Source organism: Pelodiscus sinensis, chromosome 11 (assembly GCF_049634645.1).
Source record: "Pelodiscus sinensis isolate JC-2024 chromosome 11, ASM4963464v1, whole genome shotgun sequence".
Lineage (NCBI taxonomy): Eukaryota > Metazoa > Chordata > Testudines > Trionychidae > Pelodiscus > Pelodiscus sinensis.
In genome coordinates this window covers 20,185,624-20,207,358 of record NC_134721.1, presented here as the reverse complement: position 1 = coordinate 20,207,358, position 21,735 = coordinate 20,185,624, and the positions used below count along the sequence as shown (strand labels likewise).

General features: G+C 42.4%; 1 protein-coding gene across 19 annotated transcripts in view; it reads left to right on the top strand.

Annotated features, from left to right (window-relative positions):
* TMCC1 (transmembrane and coiled-coil domain family 1) overlaps positions 1 to 21,242 on the top strand; it is a 230,927-nt gene extending 209,685 nt beyond the window's left edge. For all 19 annotated transcript variants that reach the window (XM_075938747.1, XM_075938749.1, XM_075938745.1 and 16 more), the window contains 3 exons: positions 1,651 to 2,576; positions 12,829 to 12,964; positions 17,068 to 21,242. In XM_075938747.1, coding sequence (XP_075794862.1) covers positions 1,651 to 2,576; positions 12,829 to 12,964; positions 17,068 to 17,382 — 1,377 coding nt within the window. In that variant the 3' untranslated portion in view covers positions 17,383 to 21,242. The remainder of the gene's footprint in view (positions 1 to 1,650; positions 2,577 to 12,828; positions 12,965 to 17,067) is intronic.
* Positions 21,243 to 21,735: the final 493 nt, after the last annotated feature.

Here is a 21,735-nt window from a genome sequence, read left to right as displayed (position 1 = left end):
ACTGTAGGTTTGTTCTTAAGTTGAATTTGTATGTAAGTCGGAACTGGTACATATTGTAGGGGAAACTCTAGCCAAACATTTCTCCAGAGCTCAGTTTTATTCTTCCACACCTCACTTCCCTCAGTCCTTTATTCTCAAGCTGAGGTGTCTGCTGAGAAAAGCCACTCCGCGTCTCCCTGGTCTGCTGTGGGAGCGCTAGCTTGGCGTGCCCTGGTCTGCTGGGGGGAAGCAGCTAGTGCGGGGTTGCCTTACCCCGTTTGTAAGTAGGGATCTGATGTAAGTCGGATCCATGTAACCCGGGGACTGCCTGTACTTCAAAGATTACCCATTCATTTTGTATTGCCATTGATATGTTGAATAGTTGCCAGAAGTGGTTTCCTCAGATCTTAACTAGTATGCTCCTGCTCATTTTTCATCTCACTACTTTTAGTTGTATGTTCAGCATTGATCCAAATCCATCTTGGTCTATGCAAAATAAAAATAATCTAGCAACGAAGTCTGAATTCAGAAAGAAAAATATGATGCTTCAACTCAGGGACACTGGTCCATTCCTGTTCTGAATGGGAACAGGGCTTGGCAAATTTTTTGTCACATGACTGTTTAAAATCATTTATTTTACTGCAAGGCATTACAAGTTTTAAAAGTTCCAAGTGAAACTAAGTTATATTTTTGAAATGCTGGTATTGCAGGGGAAGGAGGCCAGGCATTCATTTTAGGACTTAATTTGAGTGCTTTATTGTTATAACAGCATATTGCACAGTGCTGAGAATGTGAAGTATATTTGCATATTTTCAGTAGCCTCCCTTAGTAGTTCTTATTTCTTATTTCAGTAGTCCTATGAATTGCAGTGTTGTCACTTGCATTTGTTTCAGCAATAGAAGTTGTTGTGCCAGGAATTGCTTTAGTTCATTATAACATATTTGGCTGTCCATTGTACAAAACCTGTAACTGTTCAATTGATCAAAACTCCATTGGTTACACAGTTAAACGTTTTACCTGGGGATGCTGGAGTAAGGAGGGAAGATTGCTGTATAAGTCCCTCCCCCTCCCCCCCAATTCAGGGGTCCTGACTGCTAGCCCTGTGCCATGGGCTCTGCCGTTGGTGGGGTTCCAGTTACCAGCCTTACGCCATGGGGTTCCAGCTGCCAGCCCCATGCTGCAAGCTCTTGGCTACTGGCAGGGTCTTGGCTGCCAAGTCCTCTCTCTAGACCCTAGCAGTTTAACTATTAACAAATACCAATAAGCATCCTCTTATCAGTTAAACTTTTACCTCCCAAAAATATTCTCCTTAAGCAGCTGGCTTATTGAAGGCTACATCGTTTTTTAGCACTGTTGACTGAGGTTAACTTTTAAGATGCCCATGAAATATGTAGGGCTCACAGATGCTCTTCTTGCATTATAGATTGGGAATTAAAGGGAAATGGAAAAATGAGATGTGGGTGACAAGATAGAAATTACTGTTTTTGAATGAAAGTAGAGAGTAATTTTATGTAGCCTTCTTAGTGTAGTATCCATGATTCACTAAGAAAAGTTTTTAGTTTTGAACATATTGGAAAGATTATGACCATTGACTTCCCAGTGAAGTGGATGGTTTTTTAATTTCAACTGCCAATGGTTTTTAACCTTCATATTCTTTCCCCTTTTGTCTAGATCGAGCGGTCGGAAGTAAGCAGCCTAGCACAAACTCCTAGCGCAGTGGCCTCAAGCATTGATGGCAGCATTAACGCAGACTCTGTTGATGGGACTCCAGATCCTCAGCGGACAAAAGTGGCCATCACACACCTGCAACAGAAGATACTGAAGTTGACAGAGCAGATCAAAATTGAGCAAACAGCCCGGGATGACAATGTGGCAGAATACCTGAAACTAGCCAACAATGCTGACAAACAGCAGAGCGCCCGCATAAAGCAAGTGTTTGAGAAGAAGAACCAGAAATCAGCCCAGACTATTTTGCAGCTGCAGAAGAAGTTGGAGCACTACCACCGAAAGCTTCGTGAGGTTGAACAAAATGGAATCCCTCGGCAGCCAAAAGATGTCTTCAGGGATATGCACCAGGGCTTGAAGGATGTGGGAGCAAAGGTCACTGGCTTTAGTGAAGGAGTTGTAGACAGTGTTAAAGGTGGGCTTTCCAGTTTCTCCCAAGCCACACATTCGGCAGCAGGGGCTGTGGTCTCCAAACCCCGGGAGATAGCCTCCTTGATAAGGAACAAATTTGGAAGTGCGGACAATATTGCTAATCTCAAGGACTCTTTGGAAGAAGTCCAAGAAGATGGAAAGACTTTAGGTGTTATTCATAACTTTCAGTCAAGCCCAAAATATGGCAGTGAGGAGGACTGTTCGAGTGCCACATCTGGTTCAGTGGGAGCTAATAGCACCACAGGGGGTCCAGTGGGAGCTTCTAGCTCCAAAACAAACACTCTGGATATGCAGAGCTCAGGGTTTGATGCAATACTACATGAGATTCAAGAGATACGAGAGACACAGGCAAGACTGGAAGAATCCTTTGAGAATCTTAAGGCTCACTATCAGAGGGATTATTCGTTCATAATGCAGGCTCTACAAGAGGAGCGGTACAGGTAGGCATTTTATTAATTAGCCTCTATATTAAATACTGAGGAGTTACAATGCAGTAAAAATCTAAAGCCTACTATGAACAGCTGAGGGCAGACCATATATTGTACCTTTCCCCATACTGTGCTAAGCCTATTTGTGGAAATTCTATCATGTTCCCAGTATAGAAATTGGAGTTAGAAATTGAAAGTGGGTATTCTTTTGTGTGGGGTGCAAATGCACTTATCTTTTGAAAATATTTTAGGTGAAAATATCTATATTCAGGAAGCTTCACCAAGGGAAACATCCTCTATGATCTTCTGTACCAGTCCAGAAGTTCTGATTTATAGCTTATTCCAGTCAACAGATGGAGACAGAATATCCCCTTACAACAGGACCCTGGCTGTGGCCCTGTCCTCTTTACTCCAGAAACCTCAAGGATTCAACGAGGTTTACTCTCAGTGAAACTTTCAGTTCCCTGTTACCAAGATCACCTCAGTCCCTATTTACAACATTAGTCGATCTTTAGCTCCCTCAGCAGCACGTGAGGGGAGCAAAGGTCTCCCCACTCTGAGCCTCTGCATGACTAGCCCTGTTCCTTCTCCTCTCGCCCGTATTTCCTTCTTGTACATATTGTATCATCCCTAGTTGGAGGAGGCCTACTGAGTTCTCACTTCACCAGACAGATCAGATAATTGCCCCCAATCAGCGTCTCTTGGGGGAGTACTTAGCATCTAAGTGGCCAGAGAGCAGGCTCACCTTCTCACTCCCTGCATGGTGTGTCACCTCTATAGATGTGTCTGGCCATCTCTTAAGCTTCACTAAGTTAGAAAACCTATATTCATTTACATGTTTTGTTAGTTTATAAAGTGCTACCAGACCATTTGTTTTTTCCTATATTCATTAGGCAGACTGCTAAAAGTAAGAAACCAGCCTCAGAGGTGTAGGACTCCTTCACCATACATCTGTACATAAAGCAGCTACTGCAGCTTGTTTGGGCAATCAGTGGCCTATGGGACCTCAGTCCTACATGCTCCCAGCTTCTTCTCGGATACCTTGGCTGAACTGAAAAAAGGGAGCCAGGGCCCTCTCCAGCACGTGCATATGCTGCCATATCCAATCCTAGCCAAGTATTGTCTCTTTCTGTACCAACTGTGAAGATTTGGGGTTTTGAATCTCTCTCCTTTGTTTTTATATTATGAGACAGGGAGAACAGACTCTCTCCCTTTACAATATTTATACCATTTATTTTATGTACTTGTTCCCTTGTCATCTCTCTTCTCAATACCAGTCTCTCATCAGAGTTTTTCCATGCTTCTCATTGTTTTGTGCCACACTATAAATTGGTCTAATTCTGCACCATGCTTTTGGAAATGCGATGACCAGATCCATGTCTGAAATTATGGGCAAGAATTCACTGTTGATTTATATGTTTTCTGTGTTCTCTATCACACTCATACTGGTGTCTCATCTGCATTTTGACTGCAGCTGTCTATTGAGCAGAGATCTCCACTTAACTGTATACACTGATGCCTAGGTCCTTTTCTTGAGTTGATGCAGTTAATTTAGAAGTATTATGAGTATTTGAATTTTCACGCTAGTGTGCTTTAATTTGCTATTAAACAACATAGAATTTTATCTGCTATCATGTTGTCCATTCAATTCTGAAGTTCCTCATGGTCTTCTCAGACTTGGCTGTCATAAATAACTCCTATACATTTTGCCCTCTCATGGTCCTGTTTCCTTAGGAATAGCAAGGAAATAGAAGGAGTAGCAAGAAAAAGTCTCCCCTTAGAGAGCCTCTTCAAGGTGAACAGTTAACTACAGAAAGTATGGGAGCAAACGTATTTCAGGACTAGAGCTCCCTACCTCAGTCATAGTTGTCAAACATTTGTTTTCCCCTGAAAAAACTACCTGCTCCCAGGTAAGGTTGAAGGAAACCCTGCCTCCTCCAACCATTCAGACCAGGACCTGCATGTTGGCTAGGAAAATGGAAACAGTGAAGGCTCTCCCCAGCCCTGGCTGCCTCCCATGCATCCAGCAGCTCTCTCAGGAGCCATGCTGTTTATTGTCTATCAGTGTGGTCTGTGCCCCAAGCTTCACAGTGGCAGAGGAAGGCTAAACAGAACATACTGTTAATCATTCTACACGGCAGTTGCAATCCCACTTCCTTCCTGGCTGTGGAAGCAGAGGGTATCCCTATGGTTTACATATCCCAAGTGCCCCACTCTGCAGACAGGAGAAGGAAGGTGAAGCCATTCCAACAGCATTGTCGCCTACCTTTTAATGCTTTAAACTCTACGCTGTCGGCCAACAAGGAGAAGGTGGAGTAGGAAGGACCATGGCTATATTCCAAAGGCAATTAGTGGAGCAGGCTGCGGGAGTGACAGCTATTGCAGCGGCACCTCCTCAAACAGTGCCACTGGTGCAAAGAAAAAGAGTGCCTAAAGGAGCCCACTAGTCTCCATCAGTTACACTATTACTTTAGGCAGGCTCCATCTACCAAAGCCAAGCAGTCTCCCCATCAGAACACTTTGGTTGCCACCTCTCACACTAGGACTCCTCCCCAGTAGCATCCTGCCAGCCTCTCCAGGCACCACAGCCCCCTGCTCTGATGGAATTCTTGGGTTTTGCCTTCCAGGCTCTCTAAGAAAAACAAGAAATGAGGGGGACCCAACTCTTCATCTAGCAGCCGGGGATTATTAGTATAGATTTGCACCATGTCTTCAACATCACCTTCTAGCTCTTAGATGTACTGGTGTTTTTGAAAGGGCTTTATGCTACTGGAATCTTGTAGTGGCAGTGAGTTTTCTGCATTTTTTTTTTTTTTTTTTTTTTTTTTTTTTTTTTTTTTTTTGTAAACCTGGATGGACAAAGCCAAGCCAGTGTCATTTTTCAAATCCTCTTTTGTGGTGATCAGGCTTTTCAGTGATACCAGATCCAGCACAGGAGCTACAGTTTCTGGTGTGTGTTACCCTACAGTCTCTTAGCGAAGTGACATGGAATTTGATCTGCCAATCCATATTAGAGCTTGTTTGTTTCTATTTAGTATCTTGTTGGACACATGTAACACTAACAATCCATATTTAGGTAAAAATGCTGCATACAAACTACAACTCAAGCAAAACGGCAGCTTCCACTAACACAGTAGGAGGCAGGCTTTAATATATTTTCAGCTAAGCTAGTTAGCATTTAGCAAATCTAGTAATTTAGGACCTCTTGCCCACTAATATTTAGTATGCATAAGATATTGAATGCAGGGGACAGTAGGGTAGTGGGGAGACTCAGAGACAAAAAGTTATTAATTGTATAGTGAAGTGTCTGATGTGCAAAGATCTGAAACCCTATATTACAGCAAACTAGACTAGCTTGTTGTAGTAATTCTGTTACTGAATTTGTTATTCAAGCCTACAACTTAAATGCTATTTTAAATTCTAAAGATGGAAATCCTAACTTCCGTAAGATCAGAAAACTGAAGCAGAGAAGGCATGTCTACACTACGCAGCTTTTAATGAGAAGATTGTGTCTACTAAAAGCATGCATAAACGCTGTTTGTTGGCACTTTTGCTGACAAAAGACTTCCACCCTTAACGGGAAGGTTAAGTTTTGCTTTGTCAGCAGGAGAGTGTTCCTGCCAACAAAACAACATTCCCATGTGCAGTTGTCCCGACAAAACTTTGTAGTTCCTGAGTGGGTACCCATGAACCAAAAAGTTTTGTTGAGCAAGTATAGACACAGCCTAAACGCTAAATGAATGCCTGTTTCTAGTCCTGTATTTGGGCCATTAGTACATTTTTTTGTCCTTAAGAGAAATCCTCCACAGAAGATGGAGACGGAGATTGTGATTTAATTTGTCAGGTTGGGGATTTGTATTGATCATTCTTGGTGTTAAAAGCTGTGAATAGCTGACAGGTATGTGATAATTCTGGGTACCTTTCAGAAACCAGTAACAAATGCAGATGTTCTAAAATACCGTGGTGTTTATTTTATTTTATTATTTTTTTAAAGAGAGCCACTTACTTAGTCTAAGGGAAGATGCTGAATGCTGAGCATTTATATCTTCCCTGGCAATTGGATGAATAGAAGTTCCATAATGTTTTTCCATTAAGCTTTTGTGTCCAGTTCAGTCGTCTTAAATATCTTCCTCACCTAGCCCCCCCCCCTTTTTTTTTTTTTTTTTAAGGTTGATGGTCTTTGTTTTATGTTGCCTTAGTTTCTATTTACCAGTCAATACTTACCCTGCAGGTTTTCCTTGACCTGCCTGATTCCCTCCTTCCCTCCCCTTTTCAGCTCTTGACTATCAGGTTTTGTCTACGCTACACAGCTTTTAGTGATATGGCTGTATAGCTAAAAGTTGGGCAGTGTAAGTGCTGTTTGTCAGGACTTTTGCCAACAAAATACTTCCCCGCCATCTGTGAGGTTCTCATTGTGTATAGGAGACCATTTCTGCGGGGACAGCGAGCTGTTTACACTTTTGGGGAGGGAAGGCTTTTTAAAACACTTTTGTCATTCAGTTGGCCAAGTAAACAGAGCCTCAGTATAAACTCTTGAGTTAACTAACCTGCATGGGGGGGAGGGTGTTAGTGCAATCTCTCTAGTTCTTCCTATGTCTGTTTTTTTTTTTTTTTATTCCCCGCCCCTGCACTGCAGGTTGCTCCAGCTGTCCCAGTGTGCACATTGCCAGGGATATGTGAAAGGCTGTGCTGCCTGCCCATTGGCCAGCTGATATGGTCCCAGACAGTTTAACCACTCCTCTTAGAGTTGAATGGAGAAATGAAGATTTGGATCTGGACCTTGCAGTAGTGAGGTTTTGTTCTAGCTGGAACAAACTCCACAATAGCCTGTTGCTTATCTCATCCTTTGAAGTTGGCAATTGTTTATTGTTAGAAAGAGGGACTTTCCATGCTGTAGAGAATCTGAAAAAAGCTCCTGCTGAGTTTTTTTCATGGTTACTGTCCCTGTAGGGGAACCTGTTTGCACAAAGCAAAATCATTAGCTCATATAGTTGGGATGTGTCCAGCTCTCTGGTGGGGGGTGGGGAGTGTTTAAGCCAGCGTCACTGGAAAGTACAGTTAGCTCATGCAGTATCGTGCTGTGAGAAACCATCAGCCAAAGTGCTACAATACTGTGCTTTAATTTTTATATCTGATTCTTTTGTAGTTAGAACTGGTTGGACTGTGTACTAATTACATTTATTTGTTTAAAAGACTGCTTGCTGGGATAACCTTTGACTTCTAGAGCTACTGGGCCAGGGTTTCTGTTTGATGAGTAAAAAGAAACGGCAGTTCTTAGCATCTGCTCAGAGGTTAGGAATGTTAAAGAAAAGCATAGATGAGGCAGCCCAGTGTACCTGATCAATAAAAAGTATCCCATGGATGTTACCACCTTACGGGGAGGGGCTGAGCCCCTCTTTACAGGTAACTTTAAATAAACTATTTACTTTGTAATGCCACCTACTCTAAACTTCTCTATCTTTTCTCAAATAAATTCTGGCTCCCAGTTCTGTGTTTTATATTATAAGACCAACACTTAATCTTTTGCGGTATGATAGACCAAAAACTAAACCTTATATTCATAGATGTTTCAAACTAAGTAGGAAATGAAAATAATATAAACAGAGTAAGGTTAGTCCCAAAAAGTATATCTAAAATCTGTATCGCACAATTGTTGAGTTGAAGTTTGATAACAAATCATCCTGCAAAAGCTATGCATGGCTCCTCGTTCTAAATGGGAAAAGCATTCTTAAATTAGGGAGCAGGAGTTGGAATAAACCAGTCGCCCTGCATTCCAGAGTCCAGGAGGCATGATGCCAGCTTGTTTGCTAATCATTTTAACCCAAATCCTGAAGTTTACAAATTAGCAGGGTGTCCTTTTTCCTGTTGATGGAGAGAGGTTCTGAAGTTATCAAAATCCAATTGTTTATTGTAGTAAAACAGGATTTAAAATTCTTGGCAACAGTTGTTCTATGGTGTATGTGTCTTATAAAGAAATATTCGCTGTAATTTTTTTGTATAAATTAAATTCCTTTTTTGTTTAACAAACTGTTTCAAAAAGCATTACATTTTAAGTATTAACAGAGTACTTTTCCTCCTAATTTATATTGCACTTAAGGATTTGTGATTTCTTTGTTTTAATTTGTTTGCAGGGGAGACGGTGAGTATTTTTGGGAAAGATTGGTGGGAGAAAACAGCAGTATTGTAAACTAACAAATTGACCAACTCCATTGAGTTGGAAAATAAAATGAAAATGTACATTCTTCATTTAAATCCTTACTCTGAGGTGAGGCTGCAGATGAGGGAATTCAGTATGCAGGCTGATCTGGGGTAGGAATGTAAAGGGATAACCGGTTATCTGGTAAGTATTCGCCTTACCAGCATGCTTACCAGGGAGCTGCCTGTGGCGCGGTGGGCCCAGCCTGTGGCACGAGGCAGTGGGCCAGTTAACATTTTAAGCAGGATTTTATATCCCTACTCCAGGGAAAGAGGACTGTCCCAGCCCTCTTTCACCATAACATATTGGGGCTAGGTGAGAAGATTTTCTCCATGGCCAATGCAGCTCCAGCAAGCACAGCCAGGGGAGAGGAGTGCATGCCCCCAGCTGAGGCAGGTCCAGAGTAGTCTGCCCCCTGCTTTCCCAAGCCTGAGTGAACCTAACAAAGGGGAGCAGCCAGCAATGACCCCATACAAATGGGGGGCTTTAGCCCCCCCGCCCTCCCTAAAGGGTGCCTTGGGGAGGGTAGGGGCTGGAGCAGTCATGGAAGGGGAGGGCACCTCCATCCAGCCCCTTTCACCTGCCTTGTGATTGTCTCTTTTTTGTATGGTTTTATGAGAAGTGAACCCATTCCAGGCGCACCCCATTTTCCTGGCATAATCATGCCCCTTATTTTGCTTTAAGTTATAAGCAGAAGCGGCATACCAAATTAAGTAGTCCTGTGTCTTACCACTTAGGAGGAGTTATAGCACAGACAGTCTCATTCACACACAGACACATTCTCTCAAATACAGTAAAACTCCAATAGTCCAGCATCCAGTTGTCTGGCACTCCTGATAGTTCAGCATCAACTAGAACCCAAAATTGCTCAGGTCAGCCACTGTCGCGGCTGGGCCGCTGTGAGCCACATGTGTGCTCACAGCCCACGCCATTCCACTCACAGTCCCCGGCGCATACAGCGTCCTGCCTGCATGTGTCAGCAGTTGGCCGCTGAGCACTGGCATCTGCTTCAGGACCCAAACATAAGATTGGAGGAGACGGCGGATTGGGCGACAGCAGGGAGGGGAGGTGTTTGGCTCTGGGGAAGGGAAGGTGACTGGAGGGGGACTGGGTTACTCATGGCATCCTGGCCAGCTCATTGAAAAGCCGGCCGCTCAGTGCACGTGCCCCAGCGCCTGGAGGGAGACACGTGGCTGTACCAGTGGCTCTGGGACCCGAGCATAAGGTAGCGGGGGAGATGGGGTTTGAGAGTATGCCCCCTTATAGTACCTCCTGGTATTCCGACATATCCTAGGTCCCAAAGGTGCCAGATTATCGGAGGTCTGCTGTATATAGTAGATAATTGGCCAAACTTTTCACCAACCTATCACCTAGTTTATGTTGTTTGATTCCACAGTGCTGACAAGATGCTGTGCTTTTTCTTTTGTTTGTCCAATGGTGGATCTTGACTAGAAAGATGTCTGAGAACTTTTTTCAGAATGAGAAGCGTCAGTTCACGATGTGCTCTTGTATCCCAGCTGTTTCGCTATGTACAATTGTCATTGTTTGAGACTCTCATTTGCCAAAGCTGTCTGCATTTCGGCTACAAACTTTCTTTATAGTCAGGTAAAGCCCCACTGTGGGTACGTCTAGACTACAAGCTCTTTCGAAAGATATTGTCTAGACAGCCACATGACTTTCGAAAAAGCGATCCCCTTTTTTGAAAGAGAGCAGGTAATCTGGATGTTCTCTTTCAAAAAAGCCCTGCTTGCGTTCAAGAACACGTTTTTTCGAAAGAGCTCTTTCGAAAAAAGGCGTTCTTCCTTTTAAAATGAGGTTTACCACTGTTGAAAAAACTGCAGCATTCTTTCGATTTAATTTTGAAAGAACGCAGCGGCAGTCTAGATTCAGGTGAAGTTTTTTAAAAAAAAGGCCAATTTTTTCTAAAAAACCCTGTAGTCTAGACATACCCTATTTGAGATACAGGGTGTCCCTGCTATACATCCAAGATACATTCAAAAAAGCATGGATGTATAGTGAAAGGGTGGAAAGCAGGGAATTTTTTTCTCACGGCTGACTTCTGTTTTTGCAAATTGGCCTTGTTTTTGCATGATGGAAGAATGGAAGGACTTAGAATGGAACAGTTCCCACAAGCATCAACGACATTAGTGCAGAACTAACGTATACTAGGGCGACTTATAGCGGGGACACCCTGTAACAAGTATCAAACTTCCTTCTTATTGCAGAAAATTAATGCAAAAGGTATCTCAGGCCTATGGAGCCAGGAGCCTATGAGTCCGTCAACCAGTGTTTACTAGTGAGCCATCTATTGCTTTGTCTATACTTCTAACATTATAATGCAGTTGTAGTAGAGCTGCCACGGCAGCAATATAAAGTGAGCATGGCCATGGCAGGAGTGTTGGGAGAGAGCTTTCCCAATGCTGTGTGTAAACGATCTCCAAGGGGAGTTACAGCCCTGTAACTTGCTGCACTGTGGGGGAGGTCACATCCCTGCACCAGAAAGTGGCAGTGCAGGAAAGTGGCAGTGTAGACTTAGCCAAATAGTAATTCTGAAAGGAAAATAGAGGATTTTTGCTGTGTTGTCTGTGTTCTCCCAATAGCTACTAATCATGCATTTGAACCAGTGGTAGTATTGGAGAAAATCTTCAGACATTCTCAGTGCTGAAAGAGCTCCCAGGGATGATTCCATGACCACGCTGCCATAGCTGCACTTTCAGCTCAGCAGTGTAGACACAGCCTTAGCCTTTCTTTACACTGGCAATTGAGCGACAAGCTTTTGATTCACAGGGGCTTAAAAAAAAACTGAACAACAAACACCACTCTGGGAATGGAAGTTTTTTGTTGGCCAGAGTGCCGGCAAACCACAATTACGCTGTCTGACTTTTAGTGATGCAGCTGTGTAATATATGCAAAGCCTTAGGATTTCTGGGGGTTTGGCCCAGTCTTTTAACTTCTCCATTCTTCAGTTTACTCTTCAAAAAGTTTGTGAATATTTTAACCAAATTCACAGGGAGTATTGAAACCTGATTGCTCGTAAAGCACCTTGAAATCTTCAAATGACAGGGCTATTTATAAATGCAAAATACAAAACAGTTGAAATGTTACAATTGCATTGTGAGGTTGGTGCTGAACAATTACTGCTTTTTTTTTTCCCCCTAATAGATTTTTTTTCCACCTTTGGAATAACTTGCATTTCAAACTCTCCCTCTCCAACCCCCACCCCCGATGGGAATCACTTGCACTCTGCCACTGGAAATCTAAAAAATGACCCTACAGACTAGTGATTTATATGCTCTTCTCATAAATAATAGAACATTGTAATTTTGCCAATCAGACAGAATCATTCACAAGATAATGAAAAAAAATCCATCATGTGACCTTACATGCAGTGGTGCAGTGTCAAACAAGACCATCATATTCTCTGCCATCCACACTGCTTCGCTGACTGTTGCAGGAGGGGAAAAATCGGTGGTGTTGTATGGCAGGTGATTAGTAATTAAAACACAGAGCTGAGAATAAGCAGTTTCGAATTCTATGTCCACATCTGTCCTTAAATTCCTTTGTTACGTCAGGAAAGTTATTGAGCTTTTCTGTGCGTGTTTCTTCCTCTTTAAAATGAGGCTGTTTGCCTTCCTCATGGGCAAGATTTCTCTCTCTCACCGTGAGGAGACTCTGGCTACATCTACATTATTGCAGAAAGTCAAAATAAGCTATGGAACTCCAGATACATTAATAATATAGCTGAAGTCAACATACATTAAGTTATGTTACCGTGGGTTCAATCGGAGAGAGAGCTGTACTCAATAGGGCAGGTCTTCACCGGCACCGCTAAATCGATTGCTGGTGGATTGATCTGAGAGCGTTGATCCCAGCAGTAATGTAGATGTATCCACAGTTAGTTGTCCAAAATCACTGAGATTCATAAAGTGAAGAGCAAGGAAAAGATAAATCTTTTAATTTCAGCCATGTTGGTTTTCAAGGAAAATCTCTGCTATTTATCTATTGATTTTTTGTTGGTGTACTTTTATCTATCTCCTAAAATAACTCTCCTATGTTTCTCTCTCCTAGATGTGAACGACTAGAAGAGCAGTTGAATGACCTGACAGAACTTCACCAGAATGAGATCCTTAACCTAAAGCAGGAATTGGCCAGCATGGAAGAGAAAATAGCTTATCAGTCCTATGAGCGAGCCCGAGACATCCAGGTTGGTGAGAGGCTGGGACTAGCGGGTTCCTGCTTCCACTTCAGAATATTCAAGCTCACAGTAAAAATGGCTATTTCCCTAGTTTTCCAAAATATTCTTGGTTTTATACATGTGTTTTAAACTAATAGGAGAGTTGTGTATCTTGAGCTTCCAAGAGCATCTTAATCTTCCTTTACCTCTCAACAGCCCTGACTCAGGGTAAGTCATTGTCTATTTGCCAACTATATGTGCATGACTGTTCATGTATCCATGTTAAAAGGAACTTGCCACCTGTCCCATCATGGGATTTTTTTTAAATTAAGGCCCAGTGAGGACATGCTTTCATTCTTTGGTAGTGGCTAATCCAAGTATTTTGCACGTGTATTGGAAGCTAGAGGGCAGAGACACAGGCAAGAGATTTTTATAGAAGCATTCCCAGTAGACTGATCCAGGGCGTGTATCACTAATTTTAGAGCAATCAGCACAGATGTTGAAAGGAAAACAGTAGCAGGCTTTATTTATCCATTGTGTTCAGTCAGGAAAAAATCCATTCTGCTTTTCTTTCCCAAATAAGGAGGTATTTATATGAGTAGTTTCCTGCATCACATTGAAGTATCTGGAGTCCTGTAGCCTGTGGAAACAGGATTTACATGGTTGGGAGGAGTTTCTGCAGACAAAGGTCAAGTGATCTGGGAAAGTACTTGGGCTTTAACTAAGCCTTATAAAGGCCCATTTAACAACAAACTTAAAGCTACTTTAAATTTGCATCGTTGGATTAAACAGGCTCCTCAGTCTTGACAAGGTATTTTTGGTATGTAAAGAGAATTGTCTGTCCTTTGTACACATGAGACTTACTAGCTGGTTCCACCTGAGACAAAGGCAAGTGATTTCCTTTTGGGTGGCCAGTCAGTTTTGCCTATTGCTTTCAAATTATGTAACCTCTGGGAAGCCCTCAATATTTTGAGCTTCACAGCGATATCAGAGTTTTACGCAATAGCAGAAAATGTAACAAGTAACAATGTCCTTTCTAGAGTAAAGCTAAAATAAATAAATGTCTGGAGATAGTGGCACCACAGCCTTTACCCTATCAAATATCAGAATGTCACTTATAGGTGTGTCTCAGGGCCCATGCTGTAAACCTCTCAACCTCACACAGGCAGTAGGACAGAAAACTTAAATGAGGTGGGATTCATCAGTAGCCTCTCCTGAGTTTCTATTTAATGTCAGCATTTTTAATGTAAATTTTCCATGGTGTTGAGATACTTTGCAAAAAAAAAAAAAAAAATCCTCAGCACTTCTGAGAGAGGTAAATATTAGCTCTTTTTTCAGCTGAGGAAACTAAGTTAAATAACTTGCCTGAAGCAACAAATGAAACTATAATTCAGGAATTCCTGGATCTCAGTCCTCTGATCAGTCCATTGGATCAGCAGTTCCCAACCGCCGGTTTGTGGACCAGTAGCGGGCCATGAACTGCTGATTGCCGGGCCATGCCCTGCTGCAAGGCCACGCCCCGCTGCCTTGGCCTTGCCCGCTGGAGAAGTGAGTGGCAGTCCCAGGGGTCTGTGTTGGACCTCTGGGTACCTGCAGGAACAAGCAGTGCAGGGCGCAGGGAATTGTGGGAGTGGGGCTTGTGTCTCATGCCTTGCCACCCCAGGGAAGGCACTCCCCAACCAAAGCACAGGCTGCTTGAGCAGCAGCGCTATCCAGCCATAGAACACATGTGTGGAACAGGAATGCCAGTCTTTGCTTCTTTGGGGCCCTTCTAGGCCCCTAAGCTGAGGCATCTTGGTGGCCCGTGGCTGCAGCTCATGCGGAGAGCTATGAGGCAAGAGGGAGTGGTGGTAGCGGTAGTGCCTCCACCTGTGGGGGAGGGATGGGCGATGGGCGAGAGCACCAGCCCCTTCAGTGAGCCTGGCAAGCTCGGGCATCCACAGCAACAAGCTACTCTTCTGCTTCCCCTTCCAGTTGGACTCAGAGCACCCAACCACCCAGGCCAGTAAGTGGCAGTGCAAGGCCACATGCCAGGCACCATAGTTCTCTCTAAGCTGTGCGCTTGTGCACGCAGAAGAAATTTATGCCCCGCCCACCTCCTAAGGAGAGCCACGCAGCAGTGTGGTGGGAGGCACGCTTGGGCTGCCAGGGCCAGAGGAACCACGTGGCTGGCGGGCAAGCTGGCAGCTGCTTCGGTGGGATAGAGGAACTGCATGGCTGGCTGGTGGGTGGCTGCTCTGGCTGAAGGAACCACGTGACCAGTTGGCAGCAAAATAACACATGACAGCTTAAAATGAATTGCCATAATGAATATGCAAATGTACATACTCATTACCATAAATAATGAATATGCATATGTGCCTGCCAGTCCACCAAAAGTTTTTTAATGAGTTCACCGGTCTGCGGTATAAATAAATTTGGGAATCATTGCACTAGGCAGTGCTGCATTCTTCAACATGCAAGATCTAGGTAGGATGGTGATATGACACACAGTTGGGAGAGATGATTCAGTTTGCTGATTGGGAAATAAATGTACAACTTCTCGGAGTATAGAAATCTTATTTTAAAAATAATGAAGTAGTAATTAGAACCTGTTTCACCTTGGACTCTGGCCTAATGGTTGCTCTGTAATCTGCAGCACATTGTAGGATACCTGAGTTCAGATACATTGTAGTGGAAATAAGATGGCTCAAAAGTGACCCCCTATTAAGCCAATTAAGGAGGCTCTCTGAGTGTAGCACAGTTCAGATGAGAGATTCATCAGGGTTGTGGTTGGATTTGCAGGCCAGGGAGGGAAAAAAGTATTTGAGAAGATATCTTAGAAAATTTTTGTAAAAGACGACAGTTTAATATCCCTGGACATTAAAGTTCTCTGACCCCAAAACAGGCATAGTGAAGGCAGAAGTAATGTAAGAGTCCCTTATGTGAAGGTATTTACCTCCTATGAACAAGAGGGGATGATTCAATTTCCATGACCCATTCAATCCTACATATCTCTTCTGAGATTGCCAACAAAAGTAATACAATGAGCGTCACACATTGAAAAACTCCTATCTCTCTAAGCAGAATCTGGTTTTGATTCCAAAATGTCTGATAGCACTGAAGAGGTGGAAAATATTTTTGGTCCTTGTGTGCCTCTGTTAATGCCCTGGCTGATTTTCCCCTGGTGAGCAGTCTCTAGGCTGGGCTATTAGACCCAACCCACACAGGCTGTCTGGTTCATAGTTGAAGTCTTTGGGAACTAGGTGATAGATACAGGAAAAACCAGACAGGCTTTGCAAAGTTGCTTCTTAAACACCCACATACATCACTGTTAGGAGATACAAGTGATCTACAGATCTGCAGAAGGATAATAAACATCCAGGCCCAAGCCCCTCCCTCCAGTGTCCTTGCCATTCCTGAATATCATTTGTATTTTGATCAGTGTCCTAAAGGGGTCCAAATCTCTCCTAGCCAGCTTTCCTCGTTCTAGCAGCTGTGGCCCCATTTGTTAGAGAAGGTCTTTTTTTTAACCATTTGGTGGTTCTAGTATGTTTGTCCCGTCTCCCACTCTTCTGTGGGATTGCTTACAGAAGTTCATTAACAGTCACCATCCTGGTAAAGGAAAATGATTCAATTGTTGCTAGCCTTCTTGTTCAGGGATAGACCCCTAAGTGCCAGGCTCCTCCAACACAGGAAGGATGATGCAGACGAACAAGAGTTTCAGTATACAGATAAACACAGTTAACACTCCAAAGGGAGGCTGAAATAAAACATGTATTTCCCCCCCGCACAAAATCAATCTGGGGAAACAGATTCCCAGACCTGTCTCTCACAGCAACATCACTGTAAATCAACAATTAAGTCCACTACAGTCAATGGAATAACACTCATAGATGAGATCAGAATCAGGTATTTTGCTGCAACCTGCATTTCCTACTTAATAAGGGACTCAAATCATGAGAAGTAGCCCGGGGTTCCTCTTCTCCTGCTGCAGGATATGAAATCAGTATGACTGACTCATATCCTGCAGCCGATGAACAGGACCCAAAGAATGTTGGCACATTACAGTAGGCACCAATTAAAGTCTTTAAGTACCACCATGATTCAACATGCGAACACTGAAAACAGCACTCTTCCTTTCTTCCCAACAGGAGGCGCTAGAAGCCTGTCAGACCCGGATCTCCAAGATGGAACTTCAGCAGCAACAGCAACAGGTGGTACAGCTGGAAGGTCTGGAAAATGCCACTGCCAGAAACCTGCTGGGTAAATTCATCAACATCCTTCTGGCCGTCATGGCTGTTCTCCTAGTCTTTGTCTCTACTATGGCCAACTGCATTGTGCCCCTCATGAAAACTCGCAACAGGACGTTTAGCACTTTATTTGTGGTTGTTTTCATTGCCTTTATGTGGAAGCACTGGGACGCCATCGCTGTCTACTTGGAACGATTCTTGTCACCCCCCAGATGATGGCGCAAGGAATCAGCTGTGTTGCCCGACTGCCCCACCCACCCTGGCGCTCACTGGCAAGTGAGCAAAGCAAAGATGAGTCAGCAGCTCTTCCGCTGAAATTTTCAAGTGTCCGAGTGAATTTGTTTACACTTAGAATAACATTTTTCTCTGCGAGATGCATTGCAATAGTATTTTTTAGATTTTATTCAAGAACTCTTTTTGGCAAGAATCCTGGATAATTTTTATGTAGCATGGTTCTCTTTGGATGCAAATCTTAAGATTCTTTAAGTGTACAAAAGAATAAAACAAAAATTTGGAGCACACCAATGGGCAATTTAAATTATGGCTTGAATTACAATACTAAACCTGTTAGGAAGAGGAGAACATGGTTAGCTTAGCTTAAAAATAGCAAAGATTAAATATTGTACAATGGTACCACAGCAAAGCTGTAACGCTAACCTTTACTGTGAAGCCTGCTCACATTCCATGTCCGAATGTATGGATTCAGCGTGGCTTGTTTTTTTCCTTAAAGAGAGAAAAAACAGCGCATGGATCTCCCGCAACTCAGCTTCTGGGTCGCCATTTGTGCTGACCTGGCATACAATAATTTTCTAGAAGGTCTGTTAAGTCTTGCTAAGCATACAAAGTGTAAGCGTCATGCTGTACACAGTAACTGCACAGTTGTACTACAGTATTTTGAAGTAGCCCTTTAAACTTATCTTTAAGCAAAAGCCCTTGGTCGCACTTTTAAGGTTTTTTTTTTATGTGTGTATATTCACAGATTTAAAAAAAAGTCCGAACAGCATACTTGAAGAGTGTAATACTCAAACTCTCAGTGCTTCCTTATTGTTCCTATAATAGGATTTTTTATTATAATTATTATTATTATTGGGGGTTTTTTTGGAAGGGATTGGGAGGGTCGTTATTTTCCTCTTTAATAAAGAAGTGATGTTTTTAAATGAAGAATTGCGTGAATAATTAAGTGTGAGCAGTCTTGTCCTGAAACAGTTTTGAGGAGGGCGGAAAGTAATTTCTATTGACACCGGTTTGAGGAAGGCATAGCTATTTCCATGCCATTTAACTGTCCTCCTGGGCTTACAGATGCAGCATCATGAATAATTCCTCCTTCTCCACGCATTTTTGTCATGCAATTTTTTTCCTGTTCTTTTTTTTGTGGGTGTGACGGGAGGCATGGAGTGTTCTCTATCTCATTCCCAAATCTGATCACCTGGTCTCAGAATGTTTTCCTTCAAACAAGGAATTTTTTTCATCCCTTTTTAGGGAAAGAGTCTTAAAGAGAGAATAAATATTAAAGGCATAGTTTGTTCAAAAGACTGATCCTCTCATAAATATCCCTGATAACTTATTTTTAAATGCACCTCTGATAACTGAAACCAAAGTTGTCATCCCATCAGACTATGGTAAGCTCATTGTCTTTGTTTAGAACTTTTGTATGTGCTGTGTATCTATGTAGTGTGCCACATAGAGCCCCCTTCCTGCAGCTGTGAAGGCAAGGACTTAGTACAGTTCCATTGTCAAAGCACTAGAAGAAATGTCATTTATAAGTGTGACTCCAGTCACAGCAACATCTTTTCCCAGTAATCTATAGTTGCTGGCAGGTTTCATATTGAAGGATTTGTTTAAAAAATCTGGCTCAGTATCTGTTTCCACTAGAACAAAGTAAAGATTTTTGTTTGTGAAATTCTTTGTAGCAGAAATAAGACTTATGGATTCTCTTTCACATGATTTGCAGTATTTAATTAGGCTTCTTGTTCTCCTTCCCCTTTGGCTTAAGTTCCATTTAGGAACCAAATAATGGCCAAGTGATGTAAAATTATATGTAATAGCAAGTATAGGAATTTATCCTATTTTGTATGCCCCACACCATAGGGAATTCTCCAGATCTAGGTTAGCCCCTCCCTTTCAGCTAGGAAAAAGGTCTTAATATTCTGATCACCACCAGCCAGGAGAGGAAAGACCTCTGCTGCCCATTCATTCTAGTTCCTTCTTCCACAATTCTGTCTTTAAACTCAGGTACCCTGTGACAATTCCAGCACACCTCACTTTGTCACTGTGCACTAATCCACTACTGTCCTTGCTAAACATACATTGCCAGTTGCAGCTGACTCAAGCCAAAAATAATCATTCCTGTTTGTTCGAGAGTTGCAGATAGAGTGCATGTATGTGTAAACAGTCCCCTTAACAGATGACAGTTGCCCGCCACAGCAAAACTCTATTGGGTTTAATGCCCTTGTCTGACTAAATCACGTATATAATTTTCACCCATCCATATGAAAGTACTCTTTTCCTGTTAGGTTTCCTCAAACAAAGGAAGAGAGATCAAAATAATAAACCCTTGACGTGCAATCTAAGAGCTTTGTTGCCTCACTATTTCTGTAGCCCAGACTTTGCACCTCTTTATAGTATAGATCGCACTGTAAAAGTTTACAGGTGGCTTAGTACATGAACAAACTTGGGAATGAATTAAAAGCCAACCAATTTTTACACTTATTCATAGCACGTCTTGGTAATGTCTGAAGGATGCATTTGCCCTTTTTTGCAAGGTACCATACTTTCAGTTAGTCTTTGGATGTTTAATCTTTAGTAAAGAAGACCTGCAATTTGCCAGAAGGAATGACTTACCAGAAATGTTCACCCCAAAACTGTTTTGTGAAGGCCATTTACTTGGTCCTGGACAATATTGTCTGTCTGTCTGTCTCCAACAGTTTTCCATTCCAAAAATTTGTCTACTGTTAATGCCATATATGATGCTGCATCCATTTTTTTAAACTAATCTAACAGGACCATCACGAGGTTTTTTGCCTTTCATTAGCAGAATGTTTGCTTTATTTCCTCCCCCTTCAATCTGAAGTTCTGTGATGACTTCTAATAGTTTAACAATAATCATATTGTTGGAAATGTGATTCTAGCTTTAAAGCTCCTTTCCTTTGTATGTGGGTTGTGCTTATTCTCTTTAAGATGAAGCATTCCTGGATGACTTGTAGAAGACAGTATCTGCCATGGGTGTGTGTGCATGGGAACCTTTTATTCTCCTTCCCTAGTATGTAAACTTGTGTGACTATCTCTGAGTTGCAGAACATTTCATGTTAGGAGTTGAAACAATTCTGAAATTTCTTAGATATGTTTAGCACATATCACTGGCGCATATAAGGAAGGAAAGAATGTAATGGACTGCATTAGTTCAAAAAAGTGACTGTTAAATGCTGTTCCATGGTTTAAATGAAGTTTGCCTGCTCCCCCCCGCCTCCTTTGTCTCGTGTTTTTTAAAAAGTTGCCATTTGTAGACAGGTTTACAAAATTCTTCCCTTCAGCTTCATTAGTTTAATTATGCTGAGCATGTTCACAGCAATTACTTCATTGGTTTATTCCAATCTAGTGAACACTTAAGATCTGATCAGATCAAATGGTGAGTTCTGTACATTGGTGCACTGGGCCAGAAGAGACAGCTTTGAAAAAATATGCATTTTTAAAATATTAAAAGGCAGCATCGTAACAGAAGAAGCCAAGCTATGAAGGGATCTGTGTTGAGACTGGGTGGCTTTGTGAGTTTTAAGTGAATTCTGAATGTGGCTAACGAGTTTAAACCCGATGTATGTCTGTGTTGTGTATGCCAGGTGGTATCGTAGTAGGCAATTGACTTAGCTGTGTGTTTAAGTGTAAAAAATAAATAAAAACAGAAAAACTCACTTGCACGGGATGAAAAGTACAGAAATGACACTTGTGAACGTAACACTGTAGTTTATAGATCTTAAGCTGCTAATTGTTGAGAGAGATTTACATGTCTCGTCTGATTGGCACAGATTTATCTGTGATACTTTTACTGTATATAAAAATTTAAATAAAGACCTCAGCTATTAGCTGTGTGTGGTTGGGTGTGTTCAAAGATAGTCTCTGATGACTGAAGACAAGGAAATGGTGAGAGAGACATTTAAGAACCACATAGAATTCAGGTAAAGTTCTCCAGAAGTCCCCTAACTGGACACAGCTCTGCAATCAGACACATACTGGATCGTCACACATGAAGACCAAGAACCTGTGTACGTGGAATCTCAGCCATCTCCTTTTGTCTAGCTATCTAAGGTACTTATCTGGCCCCCATCATGGTGGTGAGATGCCCCACAATCTTCAGTGTGTTTATACTCACTACACTTTGGGAAGCAGCAAAGTACTATTATCCCCATTTTACAGATGGGGAAATGAAGCAGAGAGGGTGTGTGTCTACACTGTAGTTCAAAGGAGCCCCCTAACCTGGGTAGACCAACTTGTGCTACAATGTCATGTAGATGTTGTAGCTTGGACTCCAAAGCCCACCTGACTCTGTAGGCTTCAGAATCTGATCTGCAACACGTG